Consider the following 19,634-nt stretch of genomic DNA (forward strand, 5'->3'; position numbering starts at 1 on the left):
TGAAATTAGCCACCTCTGAAATCTCCTTTATCTCTAGATCACCATTTCTGTTTTAATATGACAGAAGAACACTTTAATCTTTGGATGGCAATTGACTCTCTAATGTGGCTGATTTAGAACTTCAATAAAAAGTCACTTTACTTCATTGAAACAAACAATTATAGCTCTTTACCTAATACATTTGTGGAAATATCCTCCTTACTTCCATTGGTACAACATTTTAAACTATCTTGATTTATTAATTCAAACAAGCCTTGACGAAAAAAAGATTTGAATTTCTGTACAGGGTGTAATTTTAAATCATCTACACAAAATCTAAGAGCTAAAATTGGCAGGTTTTTTGTTGTTTTTTATAGATTAAAAAAATGTTTAAAAGATACATAGATCATACAAAAAATTACATTAAAAAATATAAGAGGTGTGGAGTTGTATGGGAAATCTACACATCTGCATGACTGTTTTGCAAGTTCACAATATCTGTAACAAAAATACATTTAAAAAATAGTGTGGGTTGGAGGAAGAATACACCAAATGTAAGATAAGGAGGATAGTTGGTAGTAATATTTTGACAATGCTCTTGCATAGTTTGTAACAAATGTTTCACACCGATGCAAAGAGTTGGTGGAGGAATGATGTATGAGACCCCTGTGTGATGTTATGTATGTTTATTTTGTAAGTTCGTAATCTTTACTATACACTTATTGTTTGTGTGTTCATGTATGAATGATATACTTCAATTTTTAAAAAAGTAATTATCAACTACAACAAAAAATATATATATAAGAGGATTCCATATACCCCAACTCCCCCCTGCCCCCACTCCTCCTACATCACCAATTCTGTCATCATTGTGGCACATTCATTGCATTTGATGAATACATAAAATTGCCTGTTATGTAAAAGAATGCCAGATCCTTGGAAGATAAGATATGACTTGTAATCAGAGACACCTAGAATGCCCTTCCATTCGTTGGTGGTAAAGGGGAACTGACATCTCAGGACCAATTCCCCAGCTCAGGAGTAACTGAATGAGCTCCTGAAATATCACCAGCACAAGCCCCAGGAATGGACTCTATTTACTAGTATCCATTCAAGATATTTATTGAGGAAATTCTTCTAGTTAGAGGAGATGCAGTGATAAATAAGATTTTTATGGAATTTATATTTTATTGAAGGAGACAATCACTAGAACAATAAATAGACCTATAATGTGGCCATAAAGGCTAGAAACACTGGCTAATATACATAATAAATGGTTTATTGCTGTATAATACATGTTTTGTTAGGGGTGCTAGCCTCCACTAGTGATGTGTGGCTCAACAGGCTGTGCATTTATTTCCATGGGCCCCTATGCATGCCGCTGTGATGTGTGGCCTGAGATTATTGGTTTCTTCGATTTTCATTTAAAAGCATTGGCTTTTAGCATATTTCAGATAAGGTAATGGAGATGGTTCGTGTTATAAAAAATAAAATAATATTGTCATGTTTCTATAGTTTTGGTGGCCATACTATAGGACCTAACTCAGAGTGCTAAGAAGAATAAAATAAGGTAATTATAGTAGCTAGCAATTGTTTAGAGGGTGTGCCAGGCAATGTGCTAAGCCAGTTCTCAGTTTTAATGTGTTCACCAGTCACCCAGAGTTCTTGTTAGAATGTGGAATCTGAGTCGGTGGTTACGGAGAGAGGAATGAGATTGTCCGTTTCTAACAAGCTCCCAGATGGTGGCGACACTGATGCCGCTGGCCACTTTGAGTAGCAAGGGGAGTAAACAGTTTACATGAGGCCAGCTTACTTACCAAGGTTTCCTAGCTTGTGAGTGGGCAGAGCTGGTACCCCAGCCCAGGCAGGTGTGGCCTGAATCTGGCTGTCTTAGTTTGTCACAGGGCTGCCAGGAATGGGTTGGCTATTATGAAGGGGACTCATTTGGAGCAAAAGCTTACAGTTCCGAGGCCATGAAATGTCCTAATCAAGACATCACCAGAGATGGTTTCTCATCAAGAACAGCTACTGGTGCTCCTGGCATCCTGCCACGTGGCCGTCAGGCATCTGGCAGGGCTCGTCTCCTAAGCCTTGAGCTGCTCCACTGGCCCAATCCCTCCAGGACTTCTGTCCTTGCCTCTGTGCTGTGTTGGTTCCAGAATCCTGGACCTCTCTCAGCCTCTGAGAGCTGCTCTGCTTTCCTGCAGTCCTCTCTCTCACAGGGCAGCTTCCCTCCTCTCTGTGCTTCTCTCTGGGCCTCTGTTTACATCAGACCCAGCGAGAGGGCAGAGGCTCAATCTGAGTCAAGCCTCACTGATGAAGTCCAGCCAAAAGCGTCTCACCCACACAGGAATGGATTTCTTCAACAACATTATCTTTTTCTCTGGGATTCATAAAAGAACTTCAAGCGGTCACACTGGCTTTTAATCAGAATGATTAGAATGCCTGGGATGGGGATGGAAGCTATTCTGTATCTTTGGTCGAAGAAGTGACAATGAGCAGAGAATAGAGGAGATAAGCAAGTCATGCAAAGACCTGTGGAAGAGCACACAGTACAGGGAACAGCAAGTGCAAAGTCTCAGAGGCAGGAACAAGATGTATGCGACTGGTCACATGTTGAAGTGGTTGGTAAACAGAAAGGGAAAGAAGGGTTGAAGTTAGCTTTATGGCAGGAAAAATGAGAAATGGGCTTTCTCTAACAGGAGAAGCCTGCTCTTGTAGATAACACTTAGGCTCTGTCAAATGTGTGGACCTGGGTTAAAATCTTAAATCCACTCTTTACTAGCTGTGTGACCATGGGCTAATCAGTTAACTTGCTCAAATTCCCTCTTTGTTTAAATGTGATGAATACAAGTCCATAAAGTTGGTATAAAATTAAATGAGAAAATCTTATAAACTACCTGGCACAGTTTGAGTTCTAAAGAAATATAAACTGCCATTATTATTTACATAAAACTAATAAGTCTAGAGGCTTACAATGATAATTGGTAGAGACAAATCCACAGGTAAAAAGATGACTGCGAAAATGAATGAGTCAGAAGTATAAAGACTAATATAGCCATAGGTATGCTCCAAATGGAAATAGCAATATTTCACTCTCTTTCATTTTACTTTTCTAAGCCAGCAATGAGTCTCATGTAATTTTGAGAGAAGCTGTAAGTTTAAAAAATTAGTCTACATTAGGTATATTCTTCCATGTAATCGTTTCTTTTTTCCTAGAAAAATGCTGCCCCTAAAGGCCCTTAAAAATCCCATGTCTGCAAATTTTACAGAATTCCCAGAAAACCAATCTGCTTATGTTTTATGCTCCCATAGCACTCATTTGGAAATAGATTCTGGAATTTGACACGTAGTTCCCATGTAATTCGGCGTACCTATTCAGTACTTACATATTAGTTAGAAAATGGATGTCTGTCTTGCTTTAAAAATAGTTTTACATCCTCAACCGCTGTCACTTCCCTTTAAGTGACTTTCTCAGAGTGGGGGCAAGAGAGGTCCTGTGCAGGCATCTAAATAGAACAGCTCTTGGAGGACTGGCTGAGTAGTTTATACTGTTCCCGTCTACCATGTTGTGAACAAGATTAACTTTTTTGTGAAGCTTTTGTCCAGACAACTCAGGAAAGCCAGGAACTCAGGGCTGGCTGGGGGTCCGCCCACACGGCATTTTGATGTTTCGTCCTCCCTGCACTACAGAAAAAGAAGGAAGCTGTGGAAAATGGCAAACGACAAACTGAGAACACTTTAAAGGAGGGCAACGACATGCTTGATGAAGCCAACCGCCTTGCAGATGAAATCAACTCAGTTATAGATGTGAGTCTTTGATAAAACTCAAAGTTAAATGATCATGCCATGGAGGCTCACAAATGGGAACTGATGCTGCATCTCAGTAGTATAAGCAGATACTAATATTTTTTTTCCTGTGGGGTAAAATTCTTTTTCCATCATGCCACTGGGACCATGCCCACCTACTGGTAATGATTAGAACTTCACACAGTTCTGTCCATAGACATGAATGTTCGGGTAAGGTATTCACACACTGAGGCAGACTTTTTTTTTTCCTTTTCCACAGAGGTGAAGGGCATTACTTGTTACAATCTGCATCAATGTTTACATAATATTAGTTTGAAAAGAAATGTAAATCTACAAACAGACTTTTTAACTTACTGTCTAATGTTTCAGGCACAGTGATATATGGTAATAGAAATGTAAATGGACTAAAAGTTGCTAAGGACTATCATTTATGCATTTATACCTATGAAGTAGCATTTTTTTAGATAATTAGGTTCTTCTGGGTGTAAATTGGCTTCATAAATTTCTTAATCATTTTCATTAAATAAGTGCTTTTATTCTCTGTGCTCTTTTTGCTATGTTAGTAAATTTTAAATTTCATTAAAAATGAAGCATTTGTAATTGTGTGTCATAGAGAAATTAGCAAGTGTGTGGAGGCTCAGCTTCAGTTGCTTCAAGTGTCCTCTCTTCTCTACATATCAGTATGTGGAAGACATTCAAACGAAATTGCCACCAATGTCTGAGGAACTTCAAAATAAAATAGATGACCTCTCGCAAGAAATGAAGGACAGGAAGCTGGCTGAGAAGGTGTCCCAGGCTGAGAGACATGCGGCTCGGTTGAGTGAGTCATCTGCTGTACTTGACGGGTATGTCGTTGGCTGTTGGCAATGTCTATGTATTTTGACACACGTTCAGAAGTTTTGCCTAACACAAATGGCAGAGAATTGCTTTCAAGTCTTGATTTCTGTAATTAGGAACATGCGAGCTACATGGCCTTTCTGTGGAAGTGCCTAATTAGGAAGGTCTGGACAAAGCTCTTACTGGAGCAGCATCAAAATCAGAGTTAAAAGTGGATGCAAATATGGCTTGGTAGGGAGTGAACACAGCCCTAGGCTACACTTAGAAAAAAAAATTTCTCTACTTTATTAGAAAGCCTAGCAGTTGCCTCATTAGCATTTTAAATAACAACATTTAAATCCACATTCCTCATTAAATTTCAGCTTTCTATTTCTAATGGAATAAAAATAATTCATTTTTAAAAGGCTGGCTTTGGAAAATGTGGCCCCATGCATTGCCTTTAAGCCAGTGAATTTTAATCTTCTTGCTTCTCCGGTTCCAAACTCCAGGGAGATGCTCCACGCTCCCCTCTGTAATAACAGTTCACGATAGCCGGGATTCTTAAATGGGTCTGTAGCGGGAAGGGCAAGTGGGAGGAGCATGGCTTGTAAACATCTCCCTAGGTAATTATGGTATGCATCCTCTACTTCACTAGAGCGAGCACTTGGGGGATTATCCCAATAAATATAGATGCTATTAACCCCAAGAATAATCCTCCCAAATCATTTGGTGTTTAATGTCTGTCACACACAAGGCTCTATCCCAATACTTAATACTCATATGAAAATATTACTATGGGGAGACCTTGGGAATTATAGAAACAACTCATTTTACATAACAAATTGATGCCATTTAGGATGTAGGGTGGCAGATGAAGCAGTGAGGTAGGAGTCAGCAGACCCAGGCTTCCCCCCTTAGCCAGAGACTTATGGGTCATGTGACATAAGCAAGCCATTTAACTTTCCCTAGATTATCTGGGATGTGTGCCTACCTCACAAGATCTGATAACATCTAAGTTCAGCATGTGAAACATAGTCCTCTGAAACCTGTAACATGCCCACAAATAACGCGCGTTGTCTCATTTCACACACTCACATGGTGTGTGTGGTCTCGGAAACCTTAGGAGGATGCTGTGGGTATTTTAAGATAGGTTGGAAATATTTCACAGTAGGATTGCTTAGGAATATTAGTCTAAGTCACAAATTATAGCACAACACAATAATGGATACCACCTCACTATGATTTGGAATTACCATCTTTGTATTGGCAGTGATCACTTGGAAGCACATTTGTTTTAAATAGGATACCCTTCTTTTGAGTATGGCTGTTCTGATGTTCTTTTTGGGTCATCCCAACAGAATCCTTGATGAGGCTAAAAACATCTCCTTCAATGCCACTGCAGCCTTCAAAGCTTACAGCAATATTAAGAACTATATTGATGAAGCCGAGAAAATTGCCAAAGAAGCCAAAGATCTTGCACGTGAAGCTACAGAACTGGTAAGAATATATAACATTTTGTGTTGAGAATGAAGGTCAACTTGTTTGAGTAAGTGCAAAAGTGAAATTTCTCAAATATAAGTTGGTTATGGAAAATCCCAGTTAGAATATTTGTTTCAAGTTAGTTTCAGAACACTTTTTCAAACTTTATCTAAAATAAACTCTCAATCTGCTATGATCATAGCTGAACTCTTTGTTCAGTCACACCAGCACTTCCATAATCAGGATCTTGAAATTATTGCAGCTGTCACACAGGTTTATACCTCCAACTCACAGAAGAATGATAGGGAAGCAGGAGACACTGGTCAAGGACATTTTCACCATTATTCCAAATGTCTTCCATAAAAAGGGTGCCTTGAAAATTACCTGTTGTTTGTAGCCACACACAAGCTGGTTTTGCAAGAGGTTTTGACTGTCAAAGTACACATTTTATAAAACACATCAAGCCAGATGCTTCTAACAATTTACACTCTTTTTATCCAATGAAAACCCCTGATCATGCTGTTGTTATTCCTCAAATTACGTTTGGAACTAATATTTTAGAATTTGGGGGTTCTGACTTATGTCACATGGTTGGAGTATCTTCAATAGTGATGAATCTTCATCCTTTACATGTAGAGCAATCTTTTGTAAATAATTTGTGCAATAAATCTTGGGAATACTGTTTTAGGTCAAGAACATTTCTTAAGAGTTAAAATGTTCAGAACTACCACTTAATCCTTTTGCTTCATACAGATTGCCCAAATGCATCAGAATTTCAGAAAGAAAAAACAACAACCATGATTGGACATTTGAATGAAATATACGTAAAATATTGGTAATAAAGAAACAGATCAATATTTGCTTTGGTATTTGGCAAAAAAGATTATTTGGATCTCAGTGATTAATATCACTGACTTTTACCACAGTCTCAAGAGGTTTTGTTTTGTGGTCATAATGAAAACATCATATTCCAGCAGCAGTTTCTACTGTGATTTCTCTGGAAAAACCTCTACTAATGCCATATGTTCTTTTTATTTCTTACTCAAAATGGTAACACAATCATTACTGAAGCTTTCCTATGCTCAATTATCTTTTCAAAATGAATCTATTTTTCACATCTAAGCTGAATTTTTTACTCATTATTGTGATGGTTTAAAGCTGTATGTACCCCAGAAAAACATGTTCTTAAATTTATCTCATGCCTGTGGCTGTGAACACGTTGTAAGTAGGACCTTTTTGTGAGGTTACTTCACTTAAGGTGTGGTCCACCTCAATCAACATGGGTCTTAATCCTATTACTGGAGTCCTGTATAAGAGAATGAAATTGGGACAGAGAGAGGAGAAGGCCACGGGAAGCCCCATCAAGAGAAGAGAGAGGTGGCAAACTTGGCCCAGTGGTTAGGGCATCCGTCTACCACATGGAGGTCCGCGGTTCAAACCCCAGGCCTCCTTGACCCGTGTGGGGCTGGCCCATGTGCAGTGCTGATGCGTGCAAGGAGTGCCGTGCCATGCAGAGGTGTCCCCCACAGAGGGGAGCCCCATGCACAAGGAGTGTGCCCCATAAGGAGAGACGCCCAGCGCGAAAGAAAGTGTAGCCTGCCCAGGAATGGTGCCGCACACACGGAGAGCTGACACAACAACATGACTCAACAAAAAGAAACACAGATTGCCATGCTGCTGACAACAACAAGCGGACAAAGAAGATGACGCAGCAAATAGACACAGAGAATAGACAACCGGGGTGGGGGGGGGAAGGGGAGAGAAATAAATAAATAAATAAATCTTAAAAAAAAAAGAGAGAGAGAGGGAGACCAGGAGATGCCACCATGTCACAGAGGAGCCAAGCATTGCTGGCAAGGAGCCCCAGAGTGCCAGTCTTTGGAGAGAAGGCATTGCCTTGATGCCTTGATTTGGACTTCCTTTTAGCTCCAAAACCATAAACTAATAAATTCCCATTTGTTTAAGCCTAATCCTTGCATTGGCATTAAGCCTAGTAAACAAACCATCTTCTTATAGATAATTTGCTATTTAAAAAGCCTAGTTTTTAACTTTGCCAATTTCATCTGTATTTTATTGAGTGACCATTTTCAGCATCTAGCACAGTGCCTGCCAAATAGTGGCACTCTTAAGTGAAAAAAATAAGGACTGAAGGGAAGAATTTCATTCATTGCAATTGACATTTTTCATGTTTATTTACGTTCTTTTGTACTATAAAAATCTTGCCATTATCAGTTTTGTCTTTGTCAATGTCTTTAACATTTTATGTTAAAGAGCTGTTTAATTTCACCCAAATTTATTACTATCGCTTTATACTAACCAGATTCTGCTTTTTAAGCTAACATGAAATGTGAATTTCTTATCACCAGTGATTATGCAGATAAGCTAGCCAGCATCAACCATAGAGTTATGGCGAGTGGTAATACATTGCTACTTGCCCCCCATTATCATTATTCTTCCTCTCTTTCAATAAACTATGTAAAAATAATTAAATATCTGCAAAGTTACAAGAAAATTGCTAAAGAGAATCACTGATTTATTAAAAATGGCTGTTAGTGAACACAAAGAATGCTGATTTGTCCCAGAAAGTTTGTTGAACTGCATTTCATGGACAGAATAAATAAAGCTTTAATTTTACTAAGTCATTATAATTTGACTGTTTTGCTGGAAGAAAATATATTTGCCAAACATTAAGTTGAGCAATTACCTTGATAAAACAAGCATCTCGTAAATATAAGATCTGTTATTATGCTAGAGATAGAAATAAACAAGGATGGGTGAGATTAAGTTTATTATTTATTTATGCAAGAATTCAAAGGATGACAATACAGAAAAACCCACCAGTCATTTGAATAGAGTCCTATAAAGAAGGAAGAATGTTTTCAATGAATTAAAAAGAAAAAATGTAGAAACAATGCAGGAATTTACAGAAGGAGAAAAACTACCTATAGACAAACAATAAAACAACCAATTAGCACTAAGAAGAAAATAGAGGTGAGAAAATTTGAGAAGAAACATTTTAACAAAAGCAGCCATTTGTATATGACTTACACAAAATACAACTGAACCATGAAGATACAGAAAGACTGAAAGCACAGGGGATGGGAAAAGACTTCAGGGACTGCTAACCAGAAGAAGCTGGTATGCCAATGTTAATAAGAATCAAAATAGACTTTAAATTTTAAAAAATAGGTATAAAGAGTCATTAGAAATGACAAAACATGGGAAAGTTGGCAGAAAGATTCAAAATGTTTGAATAACACATAGCCTCACAATATTCAAAATGTTTGAATAACACATAGGTCATAACACATAGCCTCAAAATAAATAGAGACAAAAATGTAACAATAAGACAAATTAACCTCCATATAGTAGTAGGTGATGTTACTGATTTTACCATTCCTCCCTTAAAATTTGATAGTTCAAGCAAAAAGATGTAAGGATGCAGAAGATTTGAAAAAGACCATTAACAAGCTTGAACTACTGGTTTCATAGAACTGTATATCAATTAAATAATTAATTCTATATCCTTCAGTGGGTAAAGCACACATGAAACATAAAACGCATATTTATATTAAAAATTGATGCTAAATATTAGCAAACAAAATAGTCTTTAAAAAAACTCAAAGTAATTCATGAATCAAAGGAAAAAAACAGAATTGGAAATGACAAAATATTTAATAACTGAATGAAAATAAAACTACTATAAAAATTTGTGGGGCACAAAGAGGCACTTGCAAGAAAATGTACAGTTTTAAAGGCAGAGTTAGGGAAAGGATAAGAATTGAAATCAATTATCCAAGGCTTCTGTTCTAGAAGTTAGATGAAAAAACAGCAAAAAAAGCACAAGAAAGGAGATAATTAAAATGAAAGCAGAAAGTAATGACTTAGGAAAAAAACATGAACAGGGTTGGCAAAATAGAAAACTGATTCTTAGAATAAGCAGGCAAATAAACATGAATAAAAGAACAATTAATTGAACAAGGAGAGATGACGCATATAAACCATATTAGGGATGAAAGGGGACATAATTATAGAGACAACATCAATTAGCAGATAAATGTGGACCCAGCAGAGTATAGGAGCAACTTTATGCCAATAAATTTGAATGCCTAAGTGAAGTAGACAATATATCTAGACCAAAATTTACTCAAAAAGAAACACCAGGGGAGCAGATGTGGTTCAAGTGGTTGAGTGCCTGCTTGCCATGTATGAGGTCCTGGGTTTGATCCCTGGTACCTCCTAAAAAAAAATAAACAAAAATTCCAACTGTCTTTGGGGAGCAGATGTAGCTCAGTGGTTGAGCGCCTGCTTCCCATGTACAAGGACTGGGTTCAATCCCCTGTACCTCCTAAAAAGAAAAAGAAAAGAAACACCACCTGAGTTGTCTTATAACCATTAAATGAATTGAATCAATCCTTAATAATTTACCTAATACAAAACAGTATCTACCAAAATTTCCTGGACCTATTATCCAAAATGTTCCTAACAACAGAAAAGGAAGGAAAGGTTCCCAGTATATTTTATTTGGCAGGTATAATACCAGGCTAGGACAATATTAAAGCTATCAGCTAATCTTAAATAAAACTGCAAATAAAATATTAGCAAACCAAATTCAAATAATATTTTAAAGATCTGGATAAATACAGCAAATTGTTAATATTCATCAAGGCTGAATTGGGAATATAGGTATTTGTCATTAATTTCTGTTCTTATTTGTATGCTTAAAATATTTCCTAGTTAAATGTTTTAATTAAAATGAAAATAAGAGAAGATAGAAAGTCAGTGTTACAGAATGATTGGTCCCGAAAAAACAAAACAACATGTATCTAAAAGGCTACTAAATATGAGACATCAGCCTCATCCTTCATACCAACAAAAGGCCCTAGATTGATCGATTGATTGATTTCTTTTTAAATTGAAAAGAGCAGCTGATAATTTCATGCACCAGTCCCTTGACCTAACTTTTTTCACCCTTAAGTTCATAACCACTTCTAAATCTTCCACTATTTCTTCTGCTACCAAATCTCTTAATAATATCATTGTCATGCTACTTGACTCAATTTTAGAAATGATTTCTTCATGTCCTACCATAATGAATGAGATTCATTTAGGATGTAACATAGTTATGAATTCCAAAAGCAGATATTGGATTATGTTTGTAATCTGGGCTGTACCTGGGCATGATTAAGTTATGATTAGGGCTTTGATTGGGTCATGTCATTAGGGTGTTGAGACCCCACCCCTTGGTGGGTGGAGACTCACAGAGAAAAGGCATGGCTAAGGACAGAGATGAGGGTTTTTGATGTTGGAGTTCGATGCTGAAGCCTTAAGCTGGAGCCCTGGGAAGTAAGCACACAGCGGAAAGAGAAGCCAGCCTCGGAAAGAGAGGAACCCTGAACCCAGAAAGAAGCAAGAACCAGGAAGATAGGAACCCAGGAAGCCTGAACCCTTGCAGACGTCGACAGCCATCTTGCTCCAACACGTGGAAATAGACTTTGATGAGGGAAGTAATTTATGCTTATGGCCTGGCATCTGTAAGCTCCTACCCCAAATAAATACCCTTTATAAAAACCAACCAATTTCTGGTATTTTGCATCACCAGCCTTTGGCTGACTAATACAGGGTGTATCCCATCAGATTTCCTTCCCATCCATTTCCCAGTAGAGACACATCACCATGTTTAGATCCTTCCCTCTTTGCTTCATAAACTTAAATAATATACTCAGAGCTTGATTTGCTGTGCCATCAGTGATGGACTTCACACTCTTGATGATGTTGAAGGTATTTGTGCTTTCATCCTGCCCTTTAGCTACCCTTCTTGCCTTCTACCTCCCAAATTCTGCCCTTTTAACTTTCATATTGTCACAGTAACATTCTATCCATAACCGTAATTAAGCATTCCATGACAGAAGGTAGAAGTTTTTTCTCTAGAGCCATTCAATTTTCTTTAATAGACCCCCCTCCACTATTTTTTTTTTAGTGAGGAGGGCATGGGGTGTTGATCCATGGTTGTCAGTCACTTAGAGGAGAATGGCATTCTGTTCTGTCAGAGAACAGCCAGTGAATGGTCAGTTTTCACTCTCATGACTGATTTCTTCTTCATTTGAGTCCTGGCCTTCTCAAGGTCCTCTCTACCTCATTCCTAGCCCATACCCACTATGCAAGGTGTGGCATAGTGACTACAAAAGATTGAGGGAGATCAAATCTTTAAAGAACCATAAAGAGAGGGGTTGGGAAAGGGAGTTCATCCTGCTAGATGGCGGTACATTTCCTGTGCTGGAGTTTATACCCCTTCTTTGATCCATTTCTCTTTACTCCATCATAGTTCTATTCCCCACTGGTCTCCTCTGAACAATTTCTCTACTTACTTAGGCTCTTGATACTGTTTTCAGAAAATGACCAATGCTCTGCTCAATGTTCACATTTTAAATGCTTCTGAAAGGGCTATGCTTTCAATACATCTTTAACTTCATCCATGGGAATGCTATGCTTGAGGCTTCCACTAGCCCAGGAAGTCTTTGGATGAGTTAGAAAAAGGTATCCTGCCAGGGAACATAACTGCAGGGCACATGGCTTGGCCACCACTGCTTGTGCTGACATCTGTGGGTTCATAGACTCTGCAGCTCCAGCTCCCTGGAGCATCTCTTATATTTTTAGGAGATGATAAACCTCTCTGCTCCAATTTCTCTTGTCCAGTGGCCTGCTGCCTCTGTTTTCACTGCTTTGTGACTATGGGGCTCTGTTTTCCTATTTTCTTCTTTCCAGAAACAAAAGCTTTAGAATTCTTTAGAATTAAAATTTAAGCTGAGAGTAGAACCCCAGGGGGCAGAAGCATGGATAACCACAAAGAACCCCCTTGGTATTTCCCTCCTTTACTATATCATTGGCACCATTCTGTGATTTTCATATAGCTAACACCTGCCACATTGTAGGTGTTCACTAAATGCAGCTTCTCCTCCCATGAATGCTAGAAATCTAGAATGGCTGGGAGGCTCCAGATTTTCAGAATTAACAGATATTTATTTCACTGTGAGATGTAGGAAAGTTGAACAGAGAAGAGAAGTTCAAAGGGAAAATTAAATTATTTTGTTTCCCTACTTAGTTTGAGATCATGTCTGAATATTGATCAAAATTAAGTTCAAGTGGTATGCTGGAAATTCCTAAGCCATTTGGTGGAAAATGCTAGCAGGTCAGCATTTGGGAATTAGAAGCTCTGTCTCCAAGTTGAGTACATATTGTCTGTGTATTGAGCTGTGTCAGCTAAAGAATTACCTTTTTCAAGAACCAAAGTACAGTCCATTCTGATCCCTCATTGGCTTAATTTCTATAGTGAATATAGTCCCCATAGCTTAGAACTTGACCTTTATGTGATTTAATGTTTAATCTCTGGTTACATAAGATCATTTCTTACTGCTCATTGGCCCTATTATGGCTCTTGTAATAAGTGCTTATTAGCTTCTTATTCATATCCACCACGTTTCCAATGTTCTCTTTAAAGTTTTAAAATCTTATTTTAGCCAGATACTTATTCTACTTCACTTGTGAATAGCATTATAAAACACACAGCATAATCAAAGATAAACAAAATTCTCACCTGCCCTCAGACCAGCAATAATGATTTATGCTTTAATTATTTGTCATTCTAATAATAATGCTTTTCTAACTTTTATGTCCTAGTAATTGTTCTTTTCATTATTAGGTTTTTCAATCCTTGTAATAGCAAGATTCTTTTGATAACACTGCTATGGGTCAATGTCATAAAATAATGTGAATCTTGCAAGAGTATAATTAAACATGAAGGCATTGCTAATGAGTGTTTAGAAATGCAGTCATATCTTCTCTTTAGTCTGTCTTATTTAATATTTGCTTTTTGTAATTGGATGAACCAAAATACATAAAGAATACTTGCAAGGTGATTTTTGAGTTTTATTTTCTACATAAAGGACTGTGTAAATTTTAGCAAAGTACCTACTGCATTCAAAAGGTCAAAATATGGTATCATCCAAGTTGTAAACTTTAATTTGCATATACCTCATCTTTTATTCTTGTCAACCAAGTTACTTAGTCATTAAAATACTAATTTTAACTTCTTATTAATATCTGTAAGAATTGCAATTTAAATTTTATACCAATGTAATATTAATGGGAAAAATCATATAAAATCATAATTGATATAATTGAATCTGCCACTAAAATAATTGAGCATTTCTTCTTCTAATTGCTTCCTTGGCAATTTAGTAACTTATCTGAGAACTGAGTGAGTCATGCAATAGCAAATATGAAAAAAATGAGTGAGAATCTAAATGACGTAGAAAAATATTAAATCTGCATGTGAAAATACTGTTCATTAAGCCACCATGAGTTTAGCAATTTTCTCTAAACATTATACATTCATTTGAGTCAAAAATGAAAAATCTATGGGGAGCTATTTTAGTTTTCTTGGCTGCTAAAGCAAATATCATGCAATGGTTTGGCTTAGACAATGAGAATTTTTTAGTTCATGGTTTTGAGACTGAAGAAAAGTCCAAATCAAGGCCTCAGCAAGGTGATGTTTTCTTCCTGAAGACTGGCATTCTGTTCTGATGCTGGCTACCAGTGATGCCTGGTCCTGGGCTCCTCTGTCACATGGCAAGGCATGTGGTGGCCTCTCCTGGCCTCTCCCTCTCTTCTGGGTTCCACTGAACTTCAGCTTCTTGCTTCTTGCGGTTTTCTCTCCCTCTGTCTGAATTTCCTTCTGCTTACAAAGGACTCCAATAATGCTATTAAGCCCCATCCTGATTGAGTTGTGTCACACCTTATCCAAAGTAACCTTATCAAAAGGTCCTATTTACAGCTGGTTCATACCCGCAGGACTGCATTAAGTTTTAGAACATATTTTTCCGGGGTATATAGCTCCAAACCACTATAGAAGCAGAGAACAAACCTGTATTTTATGAGCATAAGACATGTAAAAATTCAGGGCTTAATTTTTTTTAAATCAAAGGGCTGGTGTCCTCATGCAGAACCACAGAAATCTTTGGGATGACACTACAATTCAATATAAGTTTGAGCTAATTTTCTTCAAGACAACAGAGATCTCAGTGTGCTTCTACCAACCATTTAGAATTTCTGCCTATGGGTGGAACAATCAAGAGGTAAGATTTTCATCTTAGGTTGATTTTGGACATTACCTGGAAAGGAAACCCTATGCTCTGCTAGGATCATCTCTGACATGATAGCCACTTCTCCATTGTCTTTACTCAAAATCAAAGACCTTGTAGAATCCATCCACCATACTTCTCTGTCCATCAGCTTGACCAGTTTCTGCCTTATTGCAGCTGGCTGGTGGCACACATAGAACTCAAGCAATTAGGGCTGTCATGCTATGGTTGGCAAAGAACTGTTCTTGCTAAGTTATTTAATTTGGTAATCCTCTCTTGATTATCTTTCTCAGTGTTCCCATCAAGCTGAAGATTCACAATCACAAATTCAAAGTTCTCATGAGCAATTTTTAGGATTTCCTATTTTATCCCTGTTTCATTTGTACACTCAGTTGCTTGTCTTCCACAGAGACTCCTTTACTCCCTCAACCATCTAGAACATGCTGTGCAATGCCAAGGATCTACAGCATTTCTCAGATTTTTGACCAAGGCCATCTATTTTGCTTGTCTCTTGACTCATTTTTTATTCACTATTTCATATTAAATATCCTGTAGTATTTTTCATATATGGATTGTCTTAAAACAACTTTAAATCAATAAAGTGATTTTCTTATTCTAAAATTATGATATTTTTAATAATTACAAAAGCAGATTGTTAAGGAATAATCATGTTCCCCACAAAAGGCATGTTCAGGTCCCAACCCCCAGTCCTGTGTGTATGAACCCATTTGTAAATAAGATCTTTGAAGGTGTAATTGGTTAAGGTGTGCCCAGACTGAATAAAGATGAGCCTTAATCTAGTATGACTGAAGTCCTTATACGCAAAGGAAATTGGACCCAGAGAGAAAGCTATAGGAGAAGCAAGAAGCTGGATGTCAACAGAATCCAGAAGAGAAAGTAGTATTGCCATGTGATGGAAGAGCCAAGGAATATCAAGATTGTTTGACCAACCAGAAGATACCAACTCAGGGAGGAAGCATGCCTTCTAGGCTCTAGAACCATGAACCAATAAATTCTTAAAGCCAATCAACTGTATGGTATTTGCTTTAGCAGCTAGGCAACTAATTCCCAACTCATGTCCATTACAAAAAAAAAATAGGAAATACAGAAAAACAAGAAAGAGAAATGTTAAACGCAAATAACCCTGGCAACTACAAATAATCGTTTTTTATCACAGTTTTGTAATTCTGTGCAAACCTTTTCTTATGCAAATAGTTTTTGCACAAATGTCTGTTTTATAACTCAATATATTAACATCATATGCACATTGGATTTTTTATTTCTCAAAAATTATATTCCTTAAAATGTATATGGAACTAGATTGTACCATTCCTTCTAAGAATTTATTATAGTAAGAAAGTGCTCCCTGATTTTTAATAGTATCTAATATACCAGAATATGAATAATTTCTGACATGTACTTTACATGAACATATTACAACTAATCATTAGCCCATACATATATTCCTTCACATTTTGAACAGTTTTCTTTAGTTGAAAAGATTTTAAATTTAAAATCATCTAAATTGCATATTATCTTGGCATATTAATCCCTTTGGAAATGTGTGAGACTTGCCTTCTAAAATAAGTTATTTCATAAACAGAGAATAATGGAATACTGATGAGGTTTCAGCTGCTGCCATCTTAAAAAACAACAACTACAAAAACTGCATCCCTTCTTAGAGCTTGAGACATCTAAAATTTTTCTTAGTACATCAATTGATCAATTGATTTACCAATTGATCAATGGCTTGATACTGTAACAAGAGTCACTATGAATATCTAACAAACATTTATTAAAAGGAAATGAAAAAAAATATTTAAGCCAATTAAGTGCCAAGTCCTCTGTTAAATGCTTTAAACACTATCATTTCAAATTTTCCTCTTTCTTTCCTCTGAAATGAAGCCTTAAATTTTCTCACATTTTCTACAAATGATATGTAACTAATAAAAACATACAGCAAACTAGATATAATTATAAAATACCTATCATATGGTATTATCATAAAATTTATATAATTTTTTATTTGTGTGTATTCACACATACAGAGCCCTAAAGAAGTTTTAATAAAAATGCAATTTCTGAAAGGCAAGGAGCAAAATGTCTTGCAACTCTAAGAACCTCATTTAAATTTCACATATGCTGTAGACACAGCTCAGAAACTCAGATATGATGCTTATGAATATGTATAAAGTATAATTAGCTTGGAAAATGCTGCTTCATCACCTGCCTGAGACTGTTGATATGCTTCAGTGACTTACTAAGCAATGTTGGAAAAAGATCTCTCCAAATCCCAGTGATATGAAACAATTCCATTTATCCATAACACGTTAGTGTTTTCCATTCTGTTGTCATATCATAGACTCATCTTTTAAACCTGGATTGTTGGTGGGCTGTTTATAACTGACAGGCATATGGCATCAGCAGTTTTCTTTCCTGTTTTGGAGTGCTTCTTGAAGCATTGAGATAGGTCTTATTCCTCCACATCTATTGAATCCAAACCCCTCATTCCCACTGCCATGCCTCAGGTCACTCTCTTTTCTCTGATCTACACTTTTACAGTGGCCCAGTGATGGCTCTTTTCTCCCACACATCTTCCTGGATTAATCTCTGATCATGCTCTTCTCCTATTCAGAAACATTTGATGGCTTCACATTGCCTATTGCCCAGTTTCCTTAGTCTGACTTCAACCTTCCAGAAAGTGACTCCAACCTTCCTCACAGCCCTGCCTCCCCACACTGCCCTTCACAAATGCTGCAGTCTCACAGAACTGAAATACTTGCTCTCCCCATCCATACATCCAACTTCCCTGTCTACCTATCTTTTATTTCTCTATTGTAACTATATCTTCTACAGCCCCCACACACCACCTCTCCCACTATGTTGAGCAAGAACAAGTCGACTGAGGATTCATGACAAAATCATTGGTTTTCTGAAGAGCAGGAAGGGCAGGATACCTGGAAGCAAAGAGCCAATAATCAGAAATGCAAGAAGACAGGCAATAAACATCCAGCTAGACCAATAAGGAAAAATCAGAAAAATCACAAATTACCCATAAGCAATAAAAAAGCTGAAACCATTACAATTTCTACAGATAGAAAAAGATAATAAAAGAATCTTATGAACAACTTTATGACAATAATTCAATTTGGAGCAAATTCTTTGAAAATTACAAACTACCACAGCTCATCCACAAAGAAGTCAATAACTTAAATAGCCCTGTATTTGTTAAATAACTAAATTTGTAGTTAAAACACACACACATACACATCCAGGATGGCATTGCTGATTAATCCTATCCAAACATTTAAGGAAGAAATAATAAATTCTTCCAGAAAATTGAAGAGAAGAAAAAGTTTCACACCTCATTTTATGAGGTCAGTATTACTTACACCAAAACCGTACAAAGACATTACAAGAAAACTATAAACCAATTCCCTTCATGAACGTAGATGTAAAAATTCTTAATGAAGTTATAATAAATTGAATCCAACCATATATAAAAGAAGTTATACATTATGAGTAAGTGGGGTTTATCCCAAGAATGTAATACTGATTTAATGTTTGAAAGTCAATCAATTTAATTTACCATATTAACAAACGAAAGAAGAAAATGCATTGGTCACCTCAGTCAATACAGAACAAAGGCACTTGACAAGTTCCAGCATCCATTCCTAAAAATAAAAAATATAGAAACTCAGCAAACTAGCAGCAGGAGGGAATTTCTCCACCCAATAAAGGGAACCAATGAAAAACCTATAGCTAACATCATACTTTCATCTTCATGCTTTCATCTTCAGATCAGGAACAAAGCAAGAATGTCAGCTCTCATCATTTCCATTCAACATTGTATTGTAGATGCTAGTTGGTGCAATAGGTAAGAAGAAAGGAAATAAAAGGCATGCAGATTGAAAAAGAAATATAACTACCTTTGTTCACAGATGACATGACAATACATGCATAAAACCCAATGGAATTTATAAAAAGTCTTCTAGAACTAAGTGAGTTTAACAGTGTTGCAGGATATGGGATCAATATACAAAAATAAATTGTATTTCTATATACTAACAAAGAAAATTTGGAAGGCAAAATTAAAAATAATACCATTTTCAGTAGCATTTGTTGGGGATTGAATCATGTACCCTACAAAAGGCATGCTCAGGTCCCAACTGCTGGTCCTATTAGTCTGAACCCATTTGTCAATAGGATCGTTGAAGTTGTTATTAGCTAAGGTGTGTGTCCAAACTAAATGAGATTGGGCTTTACTCCAAAATGGCTAAATTCTCTATAAGCAGAGGAAATTGGTCATATATAGAGAAGCCCAGGGAGCATCCAGAAACTGGAAGTCAGAGTAAAAAGAAGATATTGTTATTTGCATTGCCATATGACAGAAGGGCCAAAGAACCCCAA

General features: G+C 36.9%; 1 protein-coding gene across 1 annotated transcript in view; it reads left to right on the plus strand.

Moving 5' to 3' along the window:
* Positions 1–19,634, plus strand: part of LAMA2 (laminin subunit alpha 2) — a 588,895-nt gene that overhangs the window by 472,002 nt on the left and 97,259 nt on the right. The window contains exons 38-40 of the mRNA XM_071218658.1: positions 3,673–3,789; positions 4,471–4,634; positions 5,964–6,102. Coding sequence (XP_071074759.1) covers positions 3,673–3,789; positions 4,471–4,634; positions 5,964–6,102 — 420 coding nt within the window. The remainder of the gene's footprint in view (positions 1–3,672; positions 3,790–4,470; positions 4,635–5,963; positions 6,103–19,634) is intronic.

The sequence above is a fragment of the Dasypus novemcinctus genome, chromosome 11 (genome assembly GCF_030445035.2).
Source record: "Dasypus novemcinctus isolate mDasNov1 chromosome 11, mDasNov1.1.hap2, whole genome shotgun sequence".
Lineage (NCBI taxonomy): Eukaryota > Metazoa > Chordata > Mammalia > Cingulata > Dasypodidae > Dasypus > Dasypus novemcinctus.